The sequence below is a fragment of the Esox lucius genome, chromosome 12, assembly GCF_011004845.1.
Source record: "Esox lucius isolate fEsoLuc1 chromosome 12, fEsoLuc1.pri, whole genome shotgun sequence".
Lineage (NCBI taxonomy): Eukaryota > Metazoa > Chordata > Actinopteri > Esociformes > Esocidae > Esox > Esox lucius.
Window position 1 is genome coordinate 4,656,381 of NC_047580.1, and position 17,974 is coordinate 4,674,354.

Genomic DNA, 17,974 nt, shown 5'->3' on the forward strand with positions numbered 1-17,974 from the left:
TCAACGAAGGCCCATACAGATTGAATAGCCTATTATATTTATAAAACAATCAGGGGAGGTTTGAATGCTGATGTGCTAATAGCCATGCATACTGCTCTAATTGTGTTAGTAACCGAATTATAATAGCAGTAAGTCATCTCGGGATTTGTTTTATATTGTCTACACCATTGCTAAGCTGTTTCCACGATTCATCGTGCTTAAGAACAGCTCTACTGGACAAATACCGCAACCCCTTGTGCCCTATTGCTTAAATACACTTGTGGAAAGATACTATTTTAATCCTAGTACCCGATATTTCCACCATATATTTACCCCCAGTATTTGTCATGCATTGTGTTGAAATCTGCCTTTACATTGATTTGTTGGGTTTCTCTGTCAGCTCAAGTACTTAAAGTAGCATATGGAAACTGGATAGGGAACTAAAGGAAAGCATGGTTTGCTGTCGAATTAACTTTTGATGTTGTTCATTGCACACCAGTGTCTGATGTAGCTCAGCTGTTGCATATTGCTTGCAATGCCATGTGGTGGGATTGATTCGTACGGAGGGACCGTACAAAAAATGAAGTGTATGGGCTCTTCTACTAAATGACAATAGTTTTATTTCCAGAATAAGAAGTTAATATGAGCAGGCTGTGTTGCAAATTAGGCCCATACCAGATCATGTATAACATTAAAGTAACTCTTTAGAACGATTTACAGCAGCGAGTGGATTTGTTTTTGTATAAGATCCAAACAATAAGCCTGGTGCTCTAAGCTACACAGACCGGAGTTTGTTTGTTTATTGTAGTAGAAATAATTATTTTGTTGTAAAATTATGTCCGAGATTCCAACAATGTTGAGCATTAGGTTATCTAGTTTAAATATGATAGAACTACTGTTTTTCGGTTTAGATCGGTTTCAATTGGTGACTTTTATTATGAAGGCGAACATTAAATTTCTCTAATGTAGCTCTGGCTAATGTAGTTCACGACACTCCGGTGTCTGTCAAAGAAACACGTGTGTGACCAGATAAAAGGCCGGAGTATAAACAGGGCAGTTTGGTACAATTTTTACTTTCGTGAAATAATTTCATGGCATTTGTTTCATGCCAGAGGGTCTTCTTGACTTGAACAAGTAACACCGGAGACAGAACGCACTGTTCCGTACAGCACCTCACCAGAGTGTACTGACAGTTCGCTGATCGGGGCTAGTAAAAATCCAAATAATCGAAGAAAGTTCTAGGTCTTTTTGGCTGTCTGTTTTGTAACAACGACTTGACTTACAAAACGCTAACAGTGTGCATCATGGCGGACTACTTGATCAGTGGACAGACAGGTTACGTGCCGGACGACGGACTCAGTGGGCTGCAACTCTTCAACTGCGGGGACGGCCTTACCTACAAGTAATTACTGATATTTGACAGTCGTATGGCAGCTTGTTTAAATCCACCGCAGTGTCCTTGAGTTAAGTAACATTGGGTAACTAGAAACCAGACAGCAGTAGGCAAGACGATCTAAACAGAAAAACAGTAGTTATATCATATTTAAACTAGATAGCCTAATGCTCAAAATGGTAGGAATCTCGGACATATTTTTACATTGAACAAAATAATTATTTCTACTACAATAAACAAACAAACTCCGGTCTACGTAGCTTAGAGCACAAGGCTTACAACACCAGGGTTATTGGTTGGAGCTTATACGAAAAACAAATCCACTCGCTACAAGTTCACGTCAACTTGGGTAATTTTACTTTTAGGTACTGACCCAAATCTACAAAAAAGTATACCTGAAAGGAAGTTGCTAAACCGGTTATGAATAATCTTGACAAGACAATGCCCGCGTGGCTAGTATGTAAATTAGACGTTCCTTTAACATTGCCTTATTTCTAAGGGGTCTTGGGACATATTTCTCAGCCTGCTATCAGACAAATCGTAACTTTCTTTTCAATAATTTACATAGTTACGCAATTACAATTTTCTACTTAAATGGAAAGGTGTCTATGCAACGGATTATTTTTCAGATCTCAATCCAGCATGTACAAACAGGTTGTTTAGCCGACCAGTTAGTTACCCAAAGCAACTAGCAGGAATGCCTGCAAATAATTTAATTGCAAAACATTTTGTCAGAGTCTCAGTTGAACAAATTCAGATTGCCTGTGTTCTATAGGGAGCGACTGACTTGAATTCGCCCAACAAACTTTAATGGAAGGTGTTGCAACTAAAATGTTTTTAGGTGGAATTAATACACCCAGCCTTATCAAATGCATACGCATGTTGTTTTACACTACATAAGACTTCTCTGAAAATGATCCCCTTTTCACAGTTGGTCCCCTGAGATATCACTTTGTTTTGTGCTGTTTTGAATATCTTACTTTGCTCATATTGCAGAGCCCTGAACTTTCAGTCCTACTCAATTTTTATCAAAATATATTGTAACTGACACAGTAGGCATATCAAATTATATATAGATTTTATACACACTATGACAGACATTATTTTTCTGAAATTGTGGGTGTGAATTTTTGCCCATTAATGTCTCTCACAGTGACTTCCTGATTCTCCCAGGATACATTGACTTCACATCAGAACAGGTGGTGAGTGGTACCCTTTTTATTCATCAAGAGAATAGTGCTTAGCTATGACCCTCCATATCTGGGTTCTGTTAGTAGTGTACGATGTAGGGCATTTTGCAATGTAAATTGAAATTTATTCGTACCGAATAAGTTAAATTACTCTCTTCAGTCCCTTGTCTTCTGTTTGTTGCCTAGTGAATATGACCTATGAATCTATTTAAGATTGCAAGGAAAATATCTTCCCATTGTGATCTTGAGGACCAACAGGGTCTTATTAACTAAGCGTAGCCGTGAAAGGTCTTTTAAAACTACAACATGTTTGTTACAAGGAGTAACTTGTAGTAACTGGTCTGTGTCCTCTGCAGGATTTGACTTCAGCCCTGACAAAGAAGATCACCATGAAAACGCCTTTCGTGTCCTCCCCCATGGACACAGTCACGGAGTCAGCGCTGGCCATTGCAATGGCAGTAAGTCTGCTGTAACCTCGACACACACACACCAGCATGGTGTCATAATGGAAGATTTTAGACTCTGAACTCTGAACCCCACGTAATCAATTTAAAAAGCTTCTGTAACTAAGATTGATACACATGAGGCTAACCTACTCGGTGTTGTTGGCACATAGCTACCAAAGAAGCAACAAGAAATGAAAACATGCTTTGCTGTCAGACTCATCACATAAATGATGGGACTACAAATACCAAACCCACCATTCTGCAAAACACCATTAGTTAACATCAGTGGCTGGAAAACTACCAGTTCTTGCTAACAATGTATGTTGAAGTGATTGCAACAGCTGCAAATATCTGTCACTTAAAATAGTAAGCTGAGATAGTTACGTAAAACCCTGGAAGCAAACGTCAGAGGAAACATCTACACTGGACACCATGACTGTCCTGACTTGAAAACAAAGACGGATAATTCTCCTTAGGCATCAAATGAATTGTTCTTTATAAATCCTTAAAGGCAACATCCACTAGAATTCATGTCGGACTCAGATACTTGCAAACAGACAAAAAATACCAAGCTAAACTTTTCTTGTGCTCTTCGTTCAGCTGACAGGGGGAATAGGCTTCATTCACCACAACTGCACTCCAGAGTTCCAGGCCAACGAGGTCCGCAAGGTCAAGGTAATCACTCTTTATTCTCAGTTTTTCACTCTCTTCATCTCTCTGAATCGTTCTGTTTAATGATGCATGTGCATCTGCAGGGCTGCTTGTAAATCAGTCTGTTCTCTTGTTTTGATCAATCTAGTTGCAATTGTTTCACTGCAGTTCCTACTAGACGAAGGGGGCAGTGTTCTTCTGTTCTGAATTCATGTCCATCTTCAAACTACCTCTCTTAATCTGTCTGGCGTGCTTTTTGATTTCCAGAGCCAAATAGATACCCCTACCTACTCTCCCTCTTCTGTCATCCCTCCCTCTCTGCTCCCATCCCTCCAGCGTTATGAGCAGGGCTTCATCACGGACCCGGTGGTGATGAGTCCCACAGACTGCGTGGCAGACGTGTTCCAGGCCAAGGCGCGCCACGGCTTTTGCGGCATCCCCATCACAGACAACGGCCACATGGGCGGACGTCTCGTTGGTATCATCTCCTCGCGGGACATCGACTTCCTAAAGGAGGAGGAGCACATCCTGCCGCTCAGCGAAGTAAATCATGCGTAACACTAGAAAAGCCTTGATATATATTTTTTAGGATATTAATAAATCTTTTTGATGTGAATAGTCTAATACTTTTCATACACCACTGTTCAAAAGTTTGGAGTCACTTAGAATTTTCCTTGTTAAAAAATAAATAAATAAAATAAAAGTCCATTAAAATAACATCGAATTGATCAGAAATACAGTGTAGATTGATCATTAGAAAACCCCTTTGTAGTTATTTTGGCACAGCTGAAAACTTTAGACTAGTTGTAGTTTCTTCTGAAACTTGTCAGTCTTTTCTAGTTCTGAGAAATGAAGGCTATTCCATGTAAGAAATTGTCAAGAAACTGAAGATCTTGTACAACAATGTGTACTACTCCCTTCACAGAACAGCACAAACTGTCTCTAACCAGAATAGAAAGAGGAGTGGGAGGCCCTGGTGCACAACTGAGCAAGAGACCAAATTCATTAGTGCCTGGAGAAACAGACTCCTCACAGTTTCTGAACTGGCAGCTCTATTAAATAGTACCCGCAAAAGACCAGTCTCAATGTCAAAAGTGAAGAGGCAACTCCAGGATGCCGGCCTTGCAAAGAAAAAGCCATATCTCAGACTGGCCAATAAAAAGAAAAGATAAAGTTGGCCAAAAGAACACAGACCCTGGACAGAGGAAGATTAGGAAAAAGTGTTATGGACAAACAAATCTGTTTTGAGGCATTTGGATCACAAAGAACATTTGTCAGATGACGACCAAATGACTAGATGCTGGAGGATTGCATGACACAATCTGTCAAGCATAGTGGAGGCAATGTGATGGTCTGGGGGTGCTTTGGTGGTAGTAACGTGGGAGATTTATACAGGGTGAAAGTGATCTTCAAGAAGGAAGACTATACTCCATTTTGCATCGTCATGCCATACCGTGTGGATGGTGCTTGATTGGAGCCAATTTCCTCCTACAGCAGGACAATGACCCAGAGCACAACTCCAAAACTGCAATAATTATTTAGGGAAGAAGCAGTCAGCTAGTATTCTGTCTATAATGGACTGGCCAGCACAGTCACTGGATATCTACCCTACTGAGCTGTGGTGGGAGTAGCTTGACCGTATGATCCGTAATAAGTGCCCATCATGCCAATCCAACTTGTGGGAGGTGCTTCAGGATGCTTGGAGTAAAATCTTTTCAGATTACCTCAATAAATTGACAACTAGAATGCCAAAGGTCTGCAAGGCTGTAATTTTTGCAAATGGAGGATTCTTAGCCTAAAGGAAAGTTTAAAGGACACAGTTATTTCAATTACAAATAATTATTTCTAACCTTGTCAGTGACTGTTTCATATACATTTTCCTATTAATTTCCTATTCAAACAAAGGACATTTGTAAGTGACCACAATCCTTTGAATGGTAGTTTATATGCTACTGGAAGAAAGATTGAATGGTTCACTTGATGAAGTAACATTCATTGCATTTTAATGTGTTTAAGCTACTTTAAAAAAAATGAAGTGTGAAAACATTTGTATTTGTTGAGTGATCTGTTACCCCTAAGAAACATAAATGGCATGGCCGATTCACTTATAGGGGAAGCATGTCTGTGGAAAGTGTTAATTATGTGGCTGTATTTATGACTCACTTAGCACATGCTTATTTTGGAACTTGTGAAATTACTTAGTATGTAATAATATTTGTATGTCTTAAAGGGGCACCGTGTATAATCCTGCCTCTAATGTTTAAACGCTAACATTTTATTTTAAGAATGTCTTCTTTTAACATTATCTGCTGCCATCTCATCATTTTTGCTAGTAGTACAGTATAAATCTTACGTATAGCCCCTTAAATTAGTATTTTTTAATCCCACTTTTTACTCCCCTACAGCGCTAACTGCTGTCTGAAAATAATTGTCTGGCGGTTTTGTTTCCTCACTACAGGTAATGACCAAGCTCGAGGACCTTGTCGTAGCTCCAGCTGGAGTGACGCTGAAAGAGGCAAATGAGATCTTGCAGAGGAGTAAGAAAGGTAAGGAGGTGGGACCTGTTGAGAAAGACTTCCCTTAAAAAGTGAATGTGAAACATTAATAGACCGTATCATAAAATTAATTACCATCACATAAAATGGCTATAATTTCAAAATGGGTACAAATGATTAGAAAATCAATCTGCTGCATGAGAACAATTCAAGATTAAAAGATTTATCCGAAGCCCTCAGAAGAAAGATTATTGATGCCCATGAGTCTGGGAGGGGTTACAAAGCCAACTTTTTCCAAAGCAATTCAAAGCACATTGTTCCACTGACCCACAAATCAACTACAAATGAAGGAAAGTCAAGACCACTGGCAATCTACAAAGGTTGACAGAAAGACGCTCAGAAGTCTCTAAAGAACCCAAGGGAAGCATCAATGCATCTACAGGTGTCTCTTGCAACAATCAATGTTGAAGTACATCAGTCAACTGTCAGAAAAAGACTGCACAAAGTTGATTAAAATGTTTGACTAGGAACAAAATTCATATCTAGACCCGAATGACGTTTGCCAGACAACACCTGGGTAAAGACCAAATCTACTGGAAAATTGTGCTGTGGACAGACAGATGGTTTTACGATTTGGAGCAAGCTCAGGGCAAATTTGCCATCGAGTCAATCATAAATTCTATATTGTACCAATTCTTTAGGATAATGTGAGGCATTCTGTCAAAGGTGAACTGAACATGGATCATGCAACAGAGCAATGATCTAGAACACACAAGCAAAGCAACAACGGAATGACTGAAAAATAAGAGACTCTGGGTTATGGAATGGCTGAGTCAAAGCTAAGATCTAAATTCTATCGAAATGCGGGCGGGGGACTTGAAACAGTCCGTGCATGCAAAAAAGCTCTTCAACATGACACGGTGACGCCGTACAGCAAAAAGCTGGCAAGAATTCCTCCAAGTTGCTGTAAGAGACTGATAAACAATTACAAAAAATAGCTACTTCAGCCAAAGGGGGTGTAACATCAACTATTGAAGCTAGGGGTGTACTTAATCTGTTCTTAATTTCTGCTCTATGAAAATAAATGTCAATAGATTTTGTTTGATAAATTAAGTACAATCTTTCAGTGTCATTTTTAAAATTAGGTTACATCTATGTCAATAGTATTGAAGACTACGTATCAATACAGTTAGGTCTGGAAATATTTGGACACTGACACACAATTTTCATAATTTTGTCTTTGCGTGCCACCACAATGGAAGTGAAGTGCAGACTTTCAGAATTATTTAACAAAAATATTGTATGAAACATTTAGGAATTGCAACCATTTTCATACATAGTCTCCTTATTTCATGGTCTCAAATGTAATTGGGCAATTAACACAATCATAAATAAAATGTTCATTTTAAATACTTTTGTCGAGAACCCTTTGTAGGCAATGACTGCTTGAAGTCTGGAACGCATGGACATCACCAAATGCTGGGTTTCCTCCTTTGTAATGCTTTGCCATGCCTTTACTACAGCTGTGTTCAGTGGTTGTTTGTTTGTGGATCTTTCTGCCTTAAATTGTGTCTTCCCCATGTGAAATGCATGCTTGATGGGGTTGATCAGGTGATTCACTCGGACATTGCAGAATATTCCAAAAAACTAAAAAAAAAAACTCCTGGGTTGCTTTCACGGTATGTTTTGGGTCATTGTCCATCTGTAAAGTGAGGCACCGTCCAATCAACTTAGCTGAATCTGAGCAGACAATATATCCCTATACACTTCAGAATTCATTCGGCTGCTTCTGTCTTCTGTCACATCATCAATAAACACTAGTGACCCAGTGCCATTGAATGCCATGCATGCCCATGCCATCACACTGCCTCCACTGTGTTTTGCAGATGATGTGGTATGTTTTGGATCATGAGCCATTCCAAGCCTTCTCCATACGGTTTCCTTCCCATCATTGTGGTACAGGTTGATTTTAGTTTCATCTGTCCAAAGAATGCGGTTCCAGAACTGGGCTGGCTTTTTTAGATGTTTTTTGGCTAAGTCTAATCTGGCCTTTCTATTCTTATAAACTTATGAATGGTTTGCACCTTGTGGTGAACCCTCTGTATTTGCTCTTGTGAGGTCTTCTCTTTATGGTCGACTTGGATAATGATATGCCTACCCCCTGGAGAGTGTTCTTCACTTGGCTGGATGTTGTGAAGGGGTTTTTCATTACCATGGAGAGGATTGTACAATTATATTCAAATGTTGTCTTCCGTGGATGTCCAAGCCTTTTTGTGTTGCAGAGCTCACCAGTGTGTTCTTTTTTCCTCAGAATGTACCAAACTGTTGATCCTAATGTTCCTGCCATCTCTCTGATGGATTTGTTTTTGCAGCCTGTTTCACTTGCATTGAGAGCTCCTTTGACCGCATTCTAAATGTGAATGCCACACCTGGAATCAACTCCAGACCTTTTACCTGCTTAATTGATGAAGAAATAACAAAGGAATAGACCCCACCTGTCCATGAAACAGAGTCAATTGTCCAATTACTTTTGGTTCCTTGAATAAGAGGGGGCTACATATTAAAGAGCAGTAATTCCTAATCCCTTCCTCCAATTTGGATGTGAATACCTTCAAATTAAAGCTGAGAGACTGCATTTAAAGCCCATATTATACTGTAACTTGAATATATTTAGGTAAACAGCCAAAATAACAAAACTTGTGTCAGTGTCTAATTATGTCTGGACCTAACTGTATGTCCTATATTTTACGAAAAACTTGAACATTCCATGATTGGGAACTTTTTACATGACCCTACATCACCAAGTGACATTGAGCAACATGCCTACTGATTGGATGACTCCATGTCTCGTTGTAGGTAAGCTGCCCATCGTGAACGAGGAGGGCTGCTTGGTCTCCATCATTTCCAGGACAGACCTGAAGAAGAACAGGGACTTCCCCCTCGCCTCTAAAGACTCCCGCAAACAGCTGCTGTGTGGGGCAGCCATTGGCACGCACAATGACGACAAGTATCGACTGGACCTGCTGGTGCAGAGTGGGGTGGATGTGATTGTACTGGTGGGTAACTGGTTCTGCCACCACGTCTCCTGTTTGTTCTCCTTTCAGATACCTGCTCTGTTCTGTTGTCATCTTTGATTTAAACAATGACAAGTTGGTCACATCCTGTTGGTTAAGGTTTGGAGAAATATAATCTTTTTAATTAATGTACAGACCTTTGGATACAAGGACTGACCTTTGACTATTAATATAATCTAAGTGGTGGTTTGAGGCTTTATAGTACTTGTTTAAAACTTTTAAGTTTGGGTTCTGATAGACTTTGACAGTTCACCAGTTTCTTCAAGAATGAGTGAATGTAAAGACACAAAACATGTTGTTCTTGTTCTTTCAGGACTCATCTCAAGGAAACTCAGTCTTCCAAATCAACATGATTAAGTACATCAAAGAGAAATACCCAGAGCTTCAGGTCATTGGAGGCAATGGTGAGTGCTGGACACACAAACACACACAAATGCTGCATTCTCGTAACTGCCCTCATTTAATGATTGCACCATGTTCCCCTGTGATGTTGACAGTCTCTGTCTCCCTCTGTTTGCCTCAGTGGTAACTGCAGCCCAGGCCAAGAACCTGATTGATGCCGGGGCCGATGGCCTGCGTGTGGGCATGGGCAGTGGCTCCATCTGCATCACGCAGGAAGGTCAGTGTCATCCCTGACAGGGTTGCTTCTAGATTCTGTCCCCCTCTGGCTTTACCGGCTGTAGAGATTTTGTTTTGCAGAATCAAATAGTGCTGCTAGGCTAAATTCTAATAGAAGCCATTTAACCCAATGAGAGTGCCGGCTGAAAGCAGTAAACATCCTCCAACCTCTGTTTAACTACTTCAGACAAAAACTTTTGAAAACCAACTATAGCAAATACCATCTGTGGAGGTTAAGTCTTAGAAATCCCACTCACGTCACGTATCGTTGGTCATTCTTGCCCTTTTGTTTCTGTCTCTTTCACATCCTCCCTTCTGTCTGTCATTTTCTCCATCGTTCATGGTTATTGTTCTTTTTTTTTGGGGGGGGGGGGGTTCTCCATGTTTTCCATCTTTCTTCCTTGTTTTTGTCCTTGTCTCTGTGTGTTTCTCATCCCCTCATGTTACATGGTGTGGACCTGTGCTGTGGGGATTTTCACACCTCTACTATATTTCTCTCTAGCGCCTCTTAGTGATCCACCTGGTATTAAGCTCCACAGCCCCAAAACCCCAACTACGGTTACAGGATACTGCAGTAAGTCCCTCCCCTGCCCACATCCCTCCTGGCCTGCGCAGGGCTCTGTCCATTGGCTAAACTACCACACTGTGCCTCCACCCCCCCCCCCCCCCCCCCCCCCACAGCCTGTCTGCATTGATTGGTTAACGGCTCGGCATCAGTAGTAGAAGTAGTCAAGCTGGCATTGGGCTTTTGGGGTTTTGGATGCTTGTCCTTTTGTCCTTCACTAATCTTTCAGTCGCTGTGTGACGTCACACCTCTGGCATCAACATGCGTGACCTCATACCACACGTGGAGTACATTTGGTTGCATATGATGAAGTGTGTTTAAGGAGTGCACTTGAGGTGCTCAGGCATTGCCCTTAATGTCAGTATGTCAGTCAGTTATGCCCTTCACCTTCCCACTGAAACAAGCTGAACCTGAGTGGGCTTCCACTTGTCTGTACACTCTCTAAAAAGAAAGGTTTCTTGGAAAATTCTTTCCTCTGAAACTGTGGGGGAACCCCTCAAGTTCTTCTAGGAACAATCTCATAGGATATACTAAAGAACTATTTATACTTGATACTCTAAGAACCACCTACCCATTCAAAGTTGCTGCTGATTGGATGCTTGTTCATGCTCTGAACATTCCGAAGATTTCTATTGGTTTGAGGTGACCAAAACTGAGCTTGCTGTAAGCTTTCTGTAACCAGGGGGTGCTTTGTGAAATGGTACAGTATCCTGCATGAAACCGTCCGGTTGATAAAGGTTCAATTGTAGCCACGAAGACGTGCCAGGTTGAAAACATTCCCCACACCATTACACCCGACCCCACCCCCACCATCCTTTACCAATCGACACCAGACAGGCGGGTGTCATAACCATGACAACAGGAACTAAGGCAGGGTTTTTCCACCCCTTGGTAGTCTGGTGTTGGTGACAACGCCCACTGGAGCCACCTCTTCTTGTTTTTAGTTAAAAGGAGTGGAACTCTGTGAGGGTGTCTGCTCCCATAGACCATCTATAACAAATAACAAGTTTCGCCTTCTGAGATGTCGCAACTTACACGATTCTTGCCATTCTAAATCTGCCTCTTGTCAACCAGCTGTTTTGGCCCGCTTATGCTTAGAGCTGGCCCTGCATTTGTGCATAAGAAGCCCAGGAGGGATACTGGGCTGGCCAGCCTGGCACAGGTGGTCATACTGCGTTTATTGTCCCTTAGGTCACTTATTGTAAGTGGAACAGTAACTGAATGCTTTGATGCCCGTCTTCCTGCTGTATAGAGCAAGCCCTTGTCACGTGACTCCCTGTTATCTTAAACTGGGTGGTATACCTAATAAACTGGACACTGAGTATAGGTTTTCTTAATACCCTATTCACATGTAACAGAAATTGTCTTAACATAAACCCTGATCTGCCTCCTGTAAGTCATAATGTGTTTGATCCGAATGTTTTTCCTTTCAGATGGGTAAAACTTGCATGTCTTCAAAAGCTTTCCAGTAATGCTGCTCTGCAATTGAATCAGTTCATGTTGCAGTTTTTGTGGTCATTATTTAGTATATTGAATTCCAGTCCCAAGAAATCATTAATCTGAAGCTTGTGAATATGCATACTGATTACAAATATAAAAGTAGACTTGAAGCTAAAATACTGCTTTCTTCATTCTTTGATGTTGGCTTCTGATAATTTAATGAATGGATACCTTTTATAAGTGTTGGTTACAGATTGATTTATTGAAACTATCAGGCTCCAAAGCTAATATTCAGAGTTAGTGTTTAGAAAAAGTCTGCAAAAGCAGACTGTTTCCTGAATAGAAAACAAACATCATACTTAAATGCTTTCTGAAGCTTCCTTTTTAAGAAGAAAATTCGGAATGTTTTTTTTTAATCAAAAAACACCATATATTAATGTAATATAGTGTGTCAACTAGTAAAATAGTTTAGGAAGAATTATTACTATCGTACTAAATGCCACAAGGTCATCTTGCCAAGTATGGGTAATTTAGTTTCAACATTTGATATAATAAAATCCCAATCATTTTGAAATGATCCACTTATATAAACCAAATTCCCATTGTCTACAGCAAATTAATAAAATACTGTATAAGAACGGTCAAATATTACTAATGATGAATTATTTTCATAAACCAGGATATTCCAATGCCCAATGCATGCAAGGGTAGACTTTGTACTGTGTGAATGCTCTGCGTGGGCGCCTATGTATATATGCATTAACTGTACGTCTTGAGTCACCTAAATGAACACAATGTAATTGTAGTCTGGCCATACATGATTCAATGGATATTCCCCATCAGGCCTGCAGGTTTACTTGTCTGTCATGAATCATCTTATGGATGTTAGCTGCCTATAAAGACAGAGCTTGTGATTGGTTGCCTGTAAGTTGAGGGCGGAGCAACTGGAATATTTTGACAAGAGTTGGTGCTTGTCCCAAGCCTAAACCTAAGCTTTCCCTTAACCATGAACCTTAACTTAAGCTCTTCACTCATTACTTACTGAATCAGTCCAGTGCGTTGTGTTTTTTTGGCCGATCTGCAACCCGAACAAGATTAATTACGATAAAGGCTAACCTGTACATTGATCGTTGAGCCTGAGCTTGGTGACACAAAGTAGGCTGCTAGTGCTCTGTGATATGCAGTCCTGATTTCACGTGATGTCTTCTCTCTCCCCCATTCTCCCTCCCCTGTCCTCCCAGTGTTGGCATGCGGGCGGCCCCAGGCCACCGCCGTCTACAAGGTATCGGAGTACGCCCGTCGATTCGGTGTGCCAGTCATCGCCGATGGGGGCATCCAAAACGTCGGGCACATCTCCAAAGCCCTGGCACTGGGGGCATCAACAGGTGTGTGTCAGACTCAGGATAGGCCCTTATCTCATAAGCCATTATTTTAGGAAAACCTACTGATTGGACACTCACATACTAATACACCAACACACCCACACTCCTCTGAAAGCATGAAAGGTACGAGCTGTCAACACCTGTCTCTCCAGTGATGATGGGCTCTCTCCTGGCGGCCACCAGCGAGGCTCCAGGGGAGTACTTCTTTTCCGACGGCATCAGGCTGAAGAAGTACAGAGGCATGGGTTCAGTAGACGCCATGGATAAGAACCTGGGCTCCCAGACCAGATACTACAGGTACATAGTAATACTAACCCCCTTGGGACAGTCATATCCCAGAATCCTAAACACAGAAACTGGAGGCTTGTTTTCCCTGTTGGAAAACATTCGTTTTCTGGTTCCCTGTTTTAAAGTAAATCATGATCAAATGAACGAATGAAACAAACTTGACGGTAATGTTTTTTCGCATTCTAATTAACTTAGCGGCTATTCTTGGGGTTCATGACTGCAGTCGACAGTCAATCAACAGACGATGATCTCACGCTCTCTGGCTCTGTCTCTCTCTCTCTCTCAGTGAGTGTGACAAAATCAAGGTGGCCCAGGGTGTGTCAGGTGCAGTCCAAGACAAGGGTTCCATCCATAAGTTTATTCCCTACCTGCTGGCTGGAATCCAGCACTCTTGTCAAGACATTGGAGCCAAAAGTCTCACCCAGCTCAGGTAAATGCACGCTCATGCCAGAATGTCTTGAGCCTACTCTAATAGCACAATGTCCACCAAGGCGGTGCATTTACGCTTGGCCTCTGTGTAACAGTGATTGTCTTCCCCCTGCAGGGCCATGATGTATTCAGGGGATCTGAAATTTGAGAAAAGGACTACATCGGCCCAGATGGAGGGAGGAGTCCATAGCCTGCACAGGTACCAACTGATGGGACTTAGCGAACCACTGTTGGCTAGTCTATAGGGCAGGGCTATCACAGAGGCCTATGTTACAGTATATGATATGCTTGGCAGGGGGATTTTCTGAACATCTCAGTTCCACTTGCAAGCCCCTTGAATTAAAATGGTTCCCCTTTCCAAACTCACCTCACTTCAACTTGCTTATAGTAGCTGTTGGATTATTGGTTTGAAGCACCATGTTGATGTGATTTTTGTGATTCATTCGTTTCTCTCTCTCATAGTTATGAGAAGCGCCTGTTCTAATGAAGAGTTCGGCTGTATTGGGCTACAGGCTTGTGTTCCTCAAGCAAATGCATATTCGGGCACCCACAGCTACTTGCCAACACACATCAATAAAACCTAGAACCATCCGTCTTCCCATCTGTTGTTCCCGACCCAAGCGAAGGGAGAGCAGAGCCTGATCGTTGGGATGTCTTTGTTTGCCTGTCTGTCGGTTTGTCTGTTTCTCAGTATTGTGCTGGAGTGTTTTGTTATCAGATGCCTTCCATGTCCTACTGAAATGTCCCCATGCACTGACATGAATAAGTCAAATTAAAACACATTTTTTTTCCACAAGATTGTATTTGTCATTGTGGTCATTTGTGATATAGGAAAACACCTGGGTTTAAATACTATGTGCATGTTGTATTTGAGTGTTTTAAATAATGTGTTCTGAAATCAAAGTTTTTCAAATAGTGTCCTTTGAGTGTCTGACTGAAGCATTTCCCGGATTGATTATTTGAAATACCCCTACCCTAGGAACAAACAGAATAAAAAACATACAGATCCTCACTGAGGACCAATAACAGTCTCCACTCATTGCTTCGGTTTCCACTTTGCTATCTCCTGATTACTACTGTCAGTTAAAGCTTTCCAAAAATACTATTAAAATGATAATCAGTGTGACTGTCCATTCATTTAAATGTTTAAGATAGGTTGTGATTTTGTGTATTTGCAAACTACGTGGCCATTACATTTTTGTACTCTTTTGTAATCTTTGGGTTGTGGTTGATGTTTTGGCTCATACTTTAAAATGTGCTTAGTTTCCGAGAGTTGCCTCTATTAACAGGTGAACAGAAGTTCTGAGATTTGTCCATTGCTTTCCATTTATTTTAAAAGCTTTTTGATACATACAAATATTTGCGGTTCCGCTGAGTCATGTTGTTCTAATCCTTTTGGAGGAATGCAATACCCGGACCTACTGGGGTTGTTGGGAGGAAAACCAGACACTGGTGCCTTGTCTCTTTATGACTTGTCTCTTTATGGCTGTGTGGTGGGTAGGGCGACTCCAAATGTAATCAAGGTTGTTGGCTGGGTAGTGTGTTGTCCTTTGGCAAAGTAGGTTGTTTCCTTTTTGAGTGTAAGTGTGATGAGCAGAAAGTCTTGTCAATTAACTCAAGAAAAGAACAACAGGTTGGTTTTTCATTGCCAGTATAGGATCTGATCTTTCGGTTCATTGTAAAATCTTGCTTAAATGAAAGCAAACTGTCGGAAATTGTCATTTTTTTTTCAGAATCAGCAGAATGAATACACTCAAGGTCGATGGGAAAATGTCTTACATTTGTTATGCAGCGTTAACATTAAGACCTGTGATGAAAAGCTCTGCAGTGTTGGATTTCATTGTTATTTACACTACCAGTCTTACTACACATCTTCATTGTGGAAACCCCTGATCATTTTGGAGAAGAGGATGGTGAGGTCTCTGGGGTGGGGATCAGATACAACTCCAAATCCACCGGACTTTCCAGGTACCACTTTACAGCCCAGTGGACATACACCTGCCCTACACACCTGTCAAACATACCGATCAGCAACAACTACTGTAACAGAGAGGTCTTAACCCACAATAAATTAATATAAACCTTCAATGGAAGTTTTAAGTGAGTTAGTCAAACTTTTCCAAATAACCAACCATTTCCATTCTTTGGACATTAATTTAACCTCCAAGGAAAACATTAAAACAACCAGAGTAAAAACATTTTTGAGTATCACCTTGCAACTTAGTTTTACAAGTAAGAAAATGTATACTTTTGTTTTTAAAACCAATGTGAGGAAGGAAACAAAGGTGCTAGCTGGGATGACAGGGCATTTAGATTAAGGTAAAATCACCTTGAAAACACTTGACTTAGATTGATTAGCTGTGAAGCCAAATTAAATTGGGTGTAAAAGAGAATAGTATTAGTGTATGATTGGCTCTGCAACAATAATGCATTAGGTGTATTCATTAGAAATTAGTATTCAAGTATACAGTTCATTACTCAGCAAATACCCTTTCAGCATCCTCAGAAATGATTGGCAAAATTATTTGGTCTTTAATTACTGACCATTCAGTTCCAGACTTGAATATGGGGGTGATATCTGATTCCCAGTGACATTAAAGATACCTTTTTTTATGGATGCTTTCATCAGACGTGGTATTTTTGATGTTGACACCTTTGTCTTCAGGCATTTTATCAAACTTCCACATCTGTAGTTAAAATCATTTAAAATATTTATTTTTAAATTCTAGTGTTAATCAACTGCATAGATCACTTGCAAATGACAGGTACAGTACTAAAGCAATCACATACAATAAAAGTTGTTGTAACAAGGAAAGGGAGGGAGAGGGGATGGAATGAAGGAGGAGTTTGGGTCAGTTGCTCTGCAGAAGTGAAAGTGAAATTTTTTGTGTATTTAGGAGGAAGTGAATACACATAAATAGAGCAGTACCTACACACACTGGAGACGCAGGAGGGGACAGGACAGGGAGCAAGCTGGTAGTCAACTCAGCTCAGCATAATATGGTAACTTTATTTTCAGAAACAGGAATTAATGTATTTCATGGGCTTTACATTACCTTTCACTTTGTTAAAATTCTTTGTATTGTCTGTTTTCACCTCATTCTGCCCTATCTAGATTTATTTTAGCCTACTTCAAAACACTAATTCTTGGGTTCTTTTGTTTTGATTTTCCCCCAAAGTGTTCCTTTATTGGTTTCTTTCTGTTTGTTTGTGTCTTCTTCTGGTCAAAGATAGCCCTCCCCCTTAAACCTGAAGTGTAGGTGATTCTAATTAATAAGTGAAAGTATGTTTGTGCGCCTCTAATGATTCATGAATTGGTTTTCTGTTCGCTCTCTCTCACAGTCTTTTTGTCTGTCTATTTTTTTTAACTATTGTCTGGATTTCCCTCCCAGTAGCTTTGAAGACAGCGGAGCCTATGCAAGATTTGAAGTAAAATTTATTAAGAAACTCAGATTAACATTCATCTTATGATCATATGTATTCCTTTTACCTCTCCCAAAACAAACTGCTTTAAGAACTCTCCTCATTGGCTCCTTCTTCAACGCACTGCGCCTTCCTACTCTCACTTTCTCTGTCCATATGTCTGTTTCTGCAAATACAATACAGGTTTTTCAAGATTTCAAGAAAGCAATTGAAGAGAACAGACCAACATCTGTTTGCCACCCCAAGAAAGGAACCTAAATTCATTATAGAAATGTAACCTGGGAGTTTAAATGATATTGGTTTAAATGGTGAATGGGCTCATAATGTAGGCGGGTAGGCTGGTAACGGAACCCATAATGCAGCTGTGTCTTTGAACAGCAGCTGGATGTGGGCTCCGTCTCCATCCCGTTTCGCAACATCCAACAGTCTGACCGTTTCTAGTGAGAGAAATACTTCCTTGAGTACTTGATTCAGTGAGTATAATGTGGTTCAAGTTGACACTTCGATATCTAACAGGTGATGTTCTTCAATGACACGTTTTCTCCCGGATTGCCAAACATAATAAGCCACCGGGAATTTCGTGTCAGCAAAGAATTACACC

General features: G+C 40.7%; 1 protein-coding gene across 4 annotated transcripts; it reads left to right on the forward strand.

The window, feature by feature from the left end:
- Positions 1-945: 945 nt before the first annotated feature.
- On the forward strand, positions 946-14,748 carry impdh2 (IMP (inosine 5'-monophosphate) dehydrogenase 2). 4 transcript variants are annotated; one of them, XM_010895820.4, is made up of 15 exons: positions 946-1,381; positions 2,526-2,574; positions 2,919-3,020; positions 3,609-3,683; positions 3,927-4,202; positions 6,118-6,205; positions 9,011-9,210; positions 9,542-9,632; positions 9,752-9,847; positions 10,349-10,420; positions 13,093-13,236; positions 13,386-13,530; positions 13,808-13,951; positions 14,066-14,149; positions 14,413-14,748. In XM_010895820.4, exons 1-15 carry the CDS (start codon positions 1,284-1,286, stop codon positions 14,432-14,434), a joined length of 1,686 nt encoding a protein of 561 aa, XP_010894122.2. In that variant the 5' UTR covers positions 946-1,283; the 3' UTR covers positions 14,435-14,748. The 4 variants fall into 4 exon arrangements, with proteins under 4 accessions (XP_010894122.2, XP_010894123.2, XP_010894124.1 ...); XM_010895821.4 differs by having other exon boundaries at positions 948-1,381; positions 3,996-4,202; XM_010895822.3 differs by lacking the exon at positions 10,349-10,420 and having other exon boundaries at positions 948-1,381.
- Positions 14,749-17,974: the final 3,226 nt, after the last annotated feature.

Excerpts from the sequence above, each read along its gene's own strand:
- impdh2 (XM_010895820.4), top strand. The coding sequence starts at position 1,284 with ATGGCGGACTACTTGATCAGTGGACAGACAGGTTACGTGCCGGACGAC. Across the intron at positions 9,211-9,541 it reads GGGTGGATGTGATTGTACTG|GACTCATCTCAAGGAAACTC; the intron begins GTGGGTAACTGG and ends TTGTTCTTTCAG. Across the intron at positions 14,150-14,412 it reads GGAGTCCATAGCCTGCACAG|TTATGAGAAGCGCCTGTTCT; the intron begins GTACCAACTGAT and ends TCTCTCTCATAG.